Source organism: Rhagoletis zephyria, unplaced genomic scaffold (assembly GCF_001687245.7).
Source record: "Rhagoletis zephyria isolate East Lansing unplaced genomic scaffold, Rhagoletis_zephyria_1.1 Rzeph_scaffold_00250, whole genome shotgun sequence".
In the NCBI taxonomy this organism is placed as follows: domain Eukaryota; kingdom Metazoa; phylum Arthropoda; class Insecta; order Diptera; family Tephritidae; genus Rhagoletis; species Rhagoletis zephyria.
Window position 1 is genome coordinate 352,586 of NW_016157334.1, and position 10,693 is coordinate 363,278.

At 34.9% G+C, this 10,693-nt stretch overlaps 1 protein-coding gene across 3 annotated transcripts in view; it reads right to left on the reverse strand.

The window, feature by feature from the left end:
* LOC108358413 (uncharacterized) overlaps positions 1-7,612 on the reverse strand; it is a 247,418-nt gene extending 239,806 nt beyond the window's left edge. The window contains exon 1 of one of the 3 annotated variants that reach the window (XR_001846769.1): positions 7,183-7,604. Coding sequence is in view for 2 of the 3 variants with exons in the window: in XM_017609738.1 (XP_017465227.1) it covers positions 838-967 (130 nt within the window). In the remaining variant the exon portion in view is untranslated. Of the gene's footprint in view, positions 1-837; positions 1,243-7,182 lie in introns of those variants that run through there. The other 2 variants (XM_017609738.1, XM_017609739.1) reach the window with 2 other exon arrangements.
* Between the last annotated feature and the right edge of the window lie 3,081 nt (positions 7,613-10,693).

Genomic DNA, 10,693 nt, shown 5'->3' on the forward strand with positions numbered 1-10,693 from the left:
TTAGGTAGAACAAGTTTAGCCTGGGCAAAACTAGTTTGACCTAAGATCGGATTTTACCGGAACATATACATACATGCATCGGCACATGTAACTTACCCAGTCTTTATTTGACCTGCCACCAAAAAATGGTAATGAAAACGATTTTCCAGCAAAATTGTGTAGATAGAGGATTTTGCTTTTGTAACAAAATGTTATTGCAGATAGTGGATTTTTCAAAATGAGAATATAATACCATAAAAGCAAAATTTTAAGTTTGGCATTATTGTCATGGCTGAAGGATAAATAAGAGCTCACGTTACCATCAAAAACTCATTTTCATCAAAATTGTAGATAGAGGGTATTGAATATAAGCCCTCGATATGGTTTTAGTTTTGTTTTTTTTTTCAATGCTTATATTTTTAGTTTAATAAAATTTGTATTTCCTTTTGTACTAATTTAGTGTTTTGTTTTTGTGTAAGATTCACGAAAACAATTTTATTTTTATTTTTTGATTTTTTTGTTTTTTTTTTTTCATTAAAATATATGTGTTCTTTAGAAAAAGTTCTATGTAGAATTGAATATTCCACTATATTTTGTGTAGTATCAGGGAATTTAAATTCCTTCACGGTTCGATTCGACTGTGCCAATAACATATGCTTGAACTTTGTACCGAAATAAAACAACCGACTTTTGAACTTAAATTCCGACGACCTTGTTTATTCGAAAGTATTATTCAAACAGGACTTAAAACTAGACATGCGCTTATATTTATAGAACTTACTTACGAACGTAATAACTTATGGACTAACGGTGCTTAATAACTAAGAGATAAACTATATTATGCTTGAAACACAATACCTGGCGAACGGCAAATTTCGCCCAGCAGAGCGATGCCAACGACCAACTTTCGCCCAGCTAATTCGCTTACTGAAACACAAATAGAGCGGTATCGAGCGGTTTGAATGCTGTCAGCTGATAAGGTGACCATGTTTCAAGAAGGAAGCTTTTACAACGAAGAGGGAAAATACCAGCAAGAAGAAGTTTAAAATATAGAAATAGTCTTTAAATATAACTACTAGTAAACTTACGTTTTACTAGATTAATCTCTGATGGAAAAATATAAGGTGTATTATTTTACTTTTAAACAAAAATTACGATAACTTTTAAAGTATGGTCATCATGGCCTTTTTTTGTCGTTGCCGTTGACCGCGGCGATAGAAATAAATCTATCGTCGCGAACAGTCGTCGAGCAAACTTCGTCGTTTGCTTTGATTGTGCGCGTTCTCATATAAATCAGTGTGTTTTAATTATTTCGGCGAACATTCGCGACGAAAAATTTGCCGTTCGCCGGTGTTGTGCTTCAGCTTTTACTGGTACTTATGTAAATAAATGATGAGTAGAAGGGAAGTAATTAAAAGAGAAGTAGGTAAGAGAGAAGCAGGGGAGTATTAAGATGTAACTCGTGTGCATAGAGAAAACTTATTTCGTTTAAGAATTTAACGAAGAAATGAATGCATGAGAAATTCTCTAGGAATTTCATTTGATATTATACATATAATATACATTATATATATATGATATACATGATATATAATATACAGCTGCGTGCAGTTAATTAGAAACGAGGTTGTGCATAGTAGGTTACGTAAATATTTTTTTATTTCCGAACTAAAACATTTACAAAGTTTATTTTAATAAACACTACGATATTACGCAAAAAAGAAAATAAAACTTACACACTTTTAGGAATAGCATTCCATGACTTCAAGGTCCTTTCATACAGTTCCTCAAAATTTCCGATTTTATGAGCTGCGATTTTCTTTTTTACATGTTGCCATAAATTCTCTATGGGGTTTAAGTCCGGGCTGCATGAACGCCAATCCAATAAGTTTATATAATTTTGAGAGAACTACTGTTTTGTTGCACCAGCCGTATGCTTCGGATCATTATCCTGTTGGAAAATCCATGTCACAGGCAAAATTTCCTCAGCATACGGTAGGAGAACGTTGTTGAAGATGGAAATGTATTGGAATTTGTCCATTATACCATCAATCGGGTGTAAAGGCCCAACGCCGCGCCATGACATACACCCCCAAAATATTTTGCTACCACCACCATGCTTAACAGTAGGGCGGGTGTATCTGGGATAGTAAGCAGAATTTTTTGGGCGACGTACATACGTTTTTCCATCAGATGAGATTCTATTTACTTTAGTTCGAAAACAACACTCCTTTCCATTATTTAACCGTCCAATTGCTGTATTTTATGGCGAACTCCAAGCGTCTTCTCCGATTTCTCTCAATTATAAGGGGCTTCTTCCGCGAAACTCGGCCAAATACCCCAGCCTCTCTTAATCTCCGTTTTATTGTATCTTTGGAAGGTCTGTTCTCATTTTCACCAAATACGGATGCTCTTATTTCATTTGCTGTTTTTTGCGAAAATTTTTTAGATTCTCTTATTATGAGGCTGTTTCGTGAGCGGTTGTTTTTCTGGATCTACGCTTTCGTGGAACATTTATAAATGTGGAATATCTTTTGAAATGTTGCACAGCATTAAAGCCATCTTTTTGGATATGCCTAAACTGTTTGCAATGGAACCATATGATTTTCCATCATTGTGCATGTGTACGATAATTTTTCGGGTATTTTCGTCGCAACTCTTATTCTTTCCCATGTTTTCCTTTTAGAGGATGATAGATGGATGTTAGATAAATAACAAAATATCAAACAATATGGTTTACCGTTTAAAATAGTCAAATAATATAAAATAATATCCGCGTTTCTAATTACGTGCACGAGCTCTCCTGACGCCAACTAAGAAAAAACTAACCAAGTAACGTTGTAATTCAAGCAAACTGCAAAACAATTTCTATGAATCCTCTCGCATGTATTTCAAGTATTTTGACATTTAATAATCAAAGGCTACTAGAAAGTTCGCGGATTTATTCAAATATATGAAGTGCTGATAACCTCGTTTCTAATTAAGTGCACGCAGCTGTATGTAAATGATAGTTGCGATCCCGTACGAGTCCGGACTAGTCAGAAATAGTCAGAATCAGTCAGATTTTACTGGAAATCGATCCCGTACTCGGCTCTCTGACTATTGAGAGGACAAAAAAGAGAGTAAATATGGTTCTCTCTCTGTCAGAAGTTACCAGTTTTAGTCCGAGAATTTTTTGCTGGTAAATTCTGGTAAATGTGTCAAACGATCAGCTGTAGTGTGTTTGGCAACCAAATTGTATACAAAAGAAAAGTGCAGTCTGCTAATTCATGTTGAAAAGTATTTAGTTACTTGTTTAAGTGGATTCTAATGACTTTGAAAGTATTTTTGGTTATTTAAATTTGTGAGCTGAGTGTGTTTACATACAAAATAAGCAAATATTTACAACCAAAATTTGGAGGTTATGCTGAAGTTGACAGAAGTTACCATTTTTTACTAGAAAGCGATCCCGTACTTTTCAATATTACTCTCTCGCTCTGAGCAAATTTTTATTTTTTGACAGTTTTACTAGTCCGAGTCCGAGGAATACGGGATTGCACCTGATAATATACATATACATACATTCATTATGTAAATAAAGACGCCTAAACGTATACCACAAATCTGTTTCTTTTCGTGTTGTATCTTTCAAGCATTTGTGCAAAGAAGTAATGTCGCAAAACTCATAAACTTCAATGGACAATATCTCAGGTTTAAAACAAGATTTCTCGTTGAGTTAAACAGCATTATCAAGCGGAAATATCTTGCTCTCAAATGGTTTATTAAATTTTCTAAAAAAACGAACTATTCGTGATGAAAATACATGACGAATATAGCTAAAAATCGGGGTTTTCGCATGTTTAGGCTCAAATATCTCGAAAACCTGAGGCAATCGAGCAAAAGTGGTTCTGGATTCAGATTCAGCGCAACAAACGCCTTTAGAAAAGTATAATCTAGTCCCAGGGTCTGAACTTTTTTTAAATTGTGTAGGCCTGTGTTATCATAGTTCAGTGTATGTATAACTTGTTATATTACACCGTAAATGATAATTAACTGTTAAATACTGAAAACGCTAGTAACTTTACGTAAACTGCAGCTCCGGTCCATATCGTCATCCGAGTGGTGAACTTGTATTTTTCTTAGAAATGCAAGAGCACGTGAATTTGTAAACAAACTTTTCTTATAATTTTAATAGATAATTGCTATTTATTTTCTAATATTCAGATATCCAGCTTGTAGCCAGAGGCAGTGGCATGTGAGGCTCACTAAAATCTACTCATCATGTTGGAGCTGCTGGCTGAACGTATGACCGCCATAACCAACGGAGTCTACAAGCAAATGCATGTCCTGAATTTATACAGCAGCTATTCATAGCAATTACTATTGCATATGTGTATGATTCATATTTGTGACATTCTATACTTTGATGTTAATTTTTTTTGTGGAGCTCCCGGTAATGGTCACTTAAACTTGTACTTAATGAATTGTCTGCGCGGATGCGCTGGCAGGCATTGGGGTCTGTATAACTATACAAACATTTTTTTTTTTTGGAATAAAGACTTATGGCCTTATTATTTATTCGGAAATTTAGAATTTTGCTTGATAAATTCACACAATAACACAAAATTCACGTTTTTCATAAAAATATAATCTTACAATGAACATTTTTTTCTTAATTTTAAACTTATTTTTAAGAAGACTCCATTCAGTGCTATAATTACGATTTGAGTTTTCCAGTTTATAAGACACAAGCTTTAATTATTTGCATACTTAACTATTGATATTTCTTCATGAAGCATGAATATAAGCATAATTATTTTGTTCATAAATGACATATAATTATGTTTATTTTATCCTCGAAAAGAAATTTTTCTAATCATGAGGCGAAATTCCCCACAGTAAGTGTTGCCGTGTGCGTAAAACGAAAACGCTGCACACAACCCAAAAGTACTCCTCGGGGACCAATTGGTGCAAAACTGGGAAAAGGTTCATTGCTGTATATATTGTGGTCGAACGTTTCATCGTGGAGGCTGAATTTTCCGAGTGTGGTTCCAAAAATTCCTTCCTTGCCCACCCTGACATTGAAGTCGCTAAGCACGATTTTGATATTGGCGGGCGCAGCGCTCGTACGTGCGCTCATAGAAGAGATCCTTGGATACTTCATCCTTCTCTTCTGTCGGGGCATGAGCGCAGACGAGCGAGATGTTGAAGAATCTCGCTTTGATGCGGATTATGGCTAGACGCTCGTCCACCGGGGTGAACGCTAGTACTCGGCGACGGAGCCTCTCTCATCCAACGAATCCAACACCGAATTTGCGCTCCTTTACGTTGCCGGTGTAGTAGATGTCGCAAGGCTTCACGCTTACCTTGCCTTGCCCCGTCCATCGCATTTCTTGGATGACAGTGATGTCAGCCTCTAGTCTCATCCGAGGCTTTTCGTTCCTTTTTATTGGGCGGGGTGTTAACGTGGTAGAACCCGAACCCAGCACACGCGAAGTTTTGCGCGTTCTCCGTTTAGCTCGCTTCTAAACGGATGTTTGGTCGCTGCCCAGAGGATACGTGGATATAAATATTCGGACGTTTTGAGTTGCGATTTGAACCGTACGCACAAGAATTACTTCTGGCCACTCCGAGGTGAATGACAGTAAAAAGTTTTTCCCACTTACGTGGACTTCTGCATACGGAACCATCCTCCCACAAACACATTTTCACTTGCACTAAAAAATTGTATGTTATCAGAATTTTTTAAAAAGCCGCAGATCTCTCACCATAACATTTCTCTGTCTTCTCAGGCCCTTTTTGGTGAAAAACTTTTACGATCTAAATTTTTTCATGAAAGCGTGATTTTTAACACTATACATTATATACACTGCCGGAACAAAGTATTGGCACAGCAAATTTTTCACAATATATGCAACAGTTTTTATTCTAATATTTTTCCGCCAACTTTGTATAAAAATATGGTTCATCAACAAAAAAAAAACATAAAAATATAATTCTTAAACTTTGTGCAAAATTCGCGAAAATTCAGCAAATTTTTGATCAACTCAATTTCAACTTTTTAATCCGATTTTTTAGAATTTTTTTGAGTATGCAGTTTTGCAGCCCATAAAATTCTAGTAAAAAAATGCAAGTTCGGAGTTGGTCAAAAATCGCGTTGATTTTTGAGATTTTTTTTTTGTTGAAGGGGTTTTGCATTTTTTCCATATAAAGTATTTTGGAAAAAAAATTTTAAATGATTAAAAAGTTGAAAATTTTCATGAAAACTTGCTGAATTTTCGCGAATTTCCCACAAAGTTTAGGAATTATGTATTTATAATTTTTGTTGTAGAATGAAGCATATTTTATACGAAATTATCTGTAAAATATTAGAATGAAAATTGTTGCATATATTGTGGAAAATTTGTTGTGCCAATACTTTGTTCCGGCAGTGTAACTCATCAAACTTTTGAATTTGCTTGGGAAGTGGGCTGATTTCCTTTGCATGTATGCAGCGTGAGCAGTCTAATGTATTCACATTAGGGTAGTCCTTAAAAAATCAAATTAGCAATGTTTTCCAGTCTCGCCCCTTCAATCGGTAACACCACGGGCACAAATACCACATATAAACTTTGGTTCTGATTGGAGACGGTTAAGGCGTGACGCACAGGGGGCAAAGTGCAGATACCTCTATACAGACTAAAAAAAATTAATTTTTTTTCGTCTAATACCGAAAATCGATACTACCTACCATAGTCGAAGATATCACATATAAATTTAGGTCCCGATTGGAGTCGGTTAAGACAAAGGGGTCAAAGGCCATTTACCTCTATGGGCCCAAAAAATTAAAAGTATTTTTTTTTTTCATTTAATACCCAACACCGATACTATCAAAGTCGAGAATATCTCCCGATTGGAGTCGACTAAGACGTCTTCATAGGGTAATCTGAAATTTTACCCCTATGCGACACGCCTTAACCTACTTCAATGGGGACCAAAATTTTGGTGTGATATCTTCGACTATAGTCGCATCGACGTAGGGGTAGACGTTTAGGAAATCTGATGTAAAAATGTGCTTCCTTCATTTAAGGATGACCCTAATGTACATACATATGCATTTACCCATTTCCAGTTTATGTTTACTTGCTGCCTTTTTTTGGGTTAAAATAAATAGATAACGGTTTATAAATAAAACACACAAACTGGCAATTGGCTTATCTCGCTTATGCAAATAAATGATCTTACCTACTGCAATCACTCTGAAAGCACTCAAACTGCAAATAATGGCTCCTACTATATTTCTTAAGGTACGCATGTTCATAAGTTTTAAAATTAAACTTTTTTTTAAATATTTTCTAATTAAGGAATTATTTAAGGCTTTGATTTCAAAACACTACGCAGTGAAGTCACGTATAAATCAAAACTGTGGGAAATCGCTTTAAACACATTGGATTTAAAGCAAATTTAAAGCTGTCATCTGAGCTAGAGAGATTCGTTAACGAGCGACCGAGAGTAAAACACGAATTTCTTTGCCATCATTAGCTTTGTTCCACACGCTTTCCGGGCTGTTACGGTAATTAGAGCGTAAAAAAAGTTACTCTCTCACACGCTTTCCGGGCGTAAAAAAAGTTACTCTCTCACAAGTGTCAAAGCTCAGTTAGTCTAGACTTAACTTAATTTAACTTACCGTAAGAAATTGTCAATGATTACTCAACACGTCAACTTAAGCCAAAAGCGAAAATATTTTGTTTTTGTATTTTCTTTTTCAGCTTTTTAACAGTACGCCGCCTAAAATGCTACATCAAAAAAAATCGTGCAAAAAAAAAATGTTTGCGTTTATTTATTTTTAAAAAAATACAAAAACTAGAGTCTGGCAAGCCTGATTCTCTCACCGCTCTCAATTTCGGAAAGGCCGTAACTTAAGAACCTAAAATCTACAAGTTCTTAAGTTTCTTACGGTAAGTTCTAACTAACCGCCAACATGGTTTCTCATATAACAGGTTGGCCAAAATATTAAGTTAAGTTAAGTTACCGAAGTTAAGTGCAAACTAACTGAGCTTTCAGAAATGTATCAACACGTGCCAAAACTGTGTGAGGAAGGCAAAAACTACATTTCGTGCCCGGAATCAACAAATCAGCTCTAAATAACGATTTTATGTGTATTAATCTTATATGGCTAATAAAATGAGCAAATAACTACATTTTCAGAAAATTCTGTGTTATTTTCCATTTTTGTGTTTCGGGCACGAAGAAGAAGACATTTTATAGCGTGAGGAACGCTTTCTGGGCTGTTTTGGGCACCCGCGGAATCCCGCGGCCTCGTGTGGAACAAACCTATTACACAGTGCTACAAAAAAGCACAAAGCAGAAATACATGGGAAGTTATGTACATTTTCTGGTAGGTCTTTTTGAGTAAAACCAGAATCGAAATACATATGAAACTTGCCAAACACCCCCAAAATCTTGATACTTGATACGTACTTTTGCGCACATATAAACCTGTAACTTGTTGATTATGAACCGAGTTTAAAGATAATAAAGAAGCCTTAAGAGATCTGTCTGTATTTACCCAGCAAACACATTTTTTTTAACTTTTTTTGCTTTATTAAAATTAGGTGAGGTTTTTACGCAGTATTTTATTAGAAAACCATACCAGTCCTAAATTTATTGTAAAACTAAATTTAAAAAACTGGTGTTTATTTTCAAAAATCAGATGAAAGTTTACCGAGTTATAAAACTTTTTATGAAAACAAAATTTTTTCAAAAATATTATTTTTGACTATACTACTCACAAATGCTTTCTTGACCGTTTTTTCTTAATTCAGTATCATCAGTTTCTCGCTGTAGTGACCAGCAATATACTGAAATCATTTTTATTTTATTTTTTCTCCGAAAGGTTTTTTAATTGTACATAGTTATTTCTTAGAGAAAGTGTTCGCCTTGTTTTTTGAGTTGAAGACTGCGTAAAAACTAATAAAATTAAGTGCTGTGGTTAAATTGCGACAGCCGTCAAGATGCAAGATGCGTAGATGGAAGTGTAGCGCTTCGACGAATCGCTGCGTTTTGTGTATATAGGGTGCGGCAAAGCCGTTCCTGAAATGTTTCTTTTTTGTTATATTGACAGAATTTCATCAAAATGATTTCGCTTTTGCTCCAAGCAGCCCCCTTTAGCAAGTTAGCTAATCAATCCCGCTGAGATGCTGCCGCAGTTTGCAGCAGCAGCCTTAATTGCAAAGCGATGGAGTGCACTAAAACGTTTGCTGCAGCAGCCTCAATTGCAAAGTAATGGAGTGCACTAAAACGTTCACTATTCGCTAATAGATTAGGTGAAAAATGCAATATTTTCGCATTTAGCAAAATTAAAAACGTTTTTTGCTGTAAAGTGAACTGTTTTGGCTGTTTCAACTCGTCCTTCTTTTCGCTCCATTCTTTGTTTACTTGTGGTACACAAATGTCAACGGCCAGGACGGCGCAATCTTGTATTCTATCATTCTTGCAAATGGTGCGATGGTAAGAGGAGTGTTCGCTATGCAAAAAATTTGTACAAGTTGGTACCAATTGTTACCAAATCGTGTTCGTTTAGCCAAAAACCCAGTAAAACTTGCAAGGAGAGAGCACAATTTTGACATTTCATTTGGAGGGGAAGTTGCAAATTCGTGCTGGGAAAATTTTTGCCAGTAAGAATTTGCAAGCAGGATTGTGGCACACGGTTGCATTTTTGTCAGCATTAATTTGAATCAACGAGTTCGTTAAATTTAAAAATTAACAATCTTGTTGCGATTTACCTATGAAAGAAGTATGTAAATATTCATTTATTCAATTCATTTAATTAATTCCAAACATTTGAAAGGTACTCGGCTGAAAAAGCTGTATTCGTAATCGGAACGCACTCGACACCACTGTCGATATAAGAAATCCGACAGTAACTTCCACAATGAAATTGAAGCGTATGTTGAAGAAAGTCAGAATAAGAAGAAATATACGTATAGGTCCTGTTTTGGTTTCCACCTGAAATCAGTGTTGCCAGAATGTTTTTGTACCCCATCCCCATGTCGTGCCGCAGTTATCCCCAAAAAATGTGCATTTTTCTTTTAAATCCCCATTTAAATCCCCTTTAGTAAGANAATGCCCATTTTTCTTTTAAATCCCCATTTAAATCACCTTTAGTAAGAAATAAAAAAAGTATGTATTCACATTTGTGTTAGTTCATTTTAATCCAGTTTTCATTTTAATACAGTTTTTATTTTAACACAGTTTTCATTTTATTACAGTTTTGAATACTTTTCTCTACACATTTTCACAAATTTAAATATTTATATGTACATACGTACATACGTACATATGTACATATGTACATTTATGCATGAGGTCATTTGGTTATACGTACAACTATGGTCAGAGATTTAGCACCAAAATTCAAAGTTATATGTTTTTACAACATATGTTTATTTATTTATTTTTACTAATTTTTTAAAATATAATTCAATCTACAACAGAAACAGCATAAATAAAAGTTTAAAATCAGAAAGTAATCAAACTTTTTTAGTGTAGTAAAGTACAGGTCTCAAATAGCTAAAGAATACCATTTATTTTTTAGAAAATTGTTTGTTCAGTGAAAGCCAATCAAAGCAGACATCTGCGCCGAATAATGCTTTGACGGCTTTAGGAAAACCTTACAAACATATCGCGCAAAAAGCATGTACTAATAAAATCTTTATGCGAGAAATTTTTATGGGCAGCCAGAAAAATATATGTT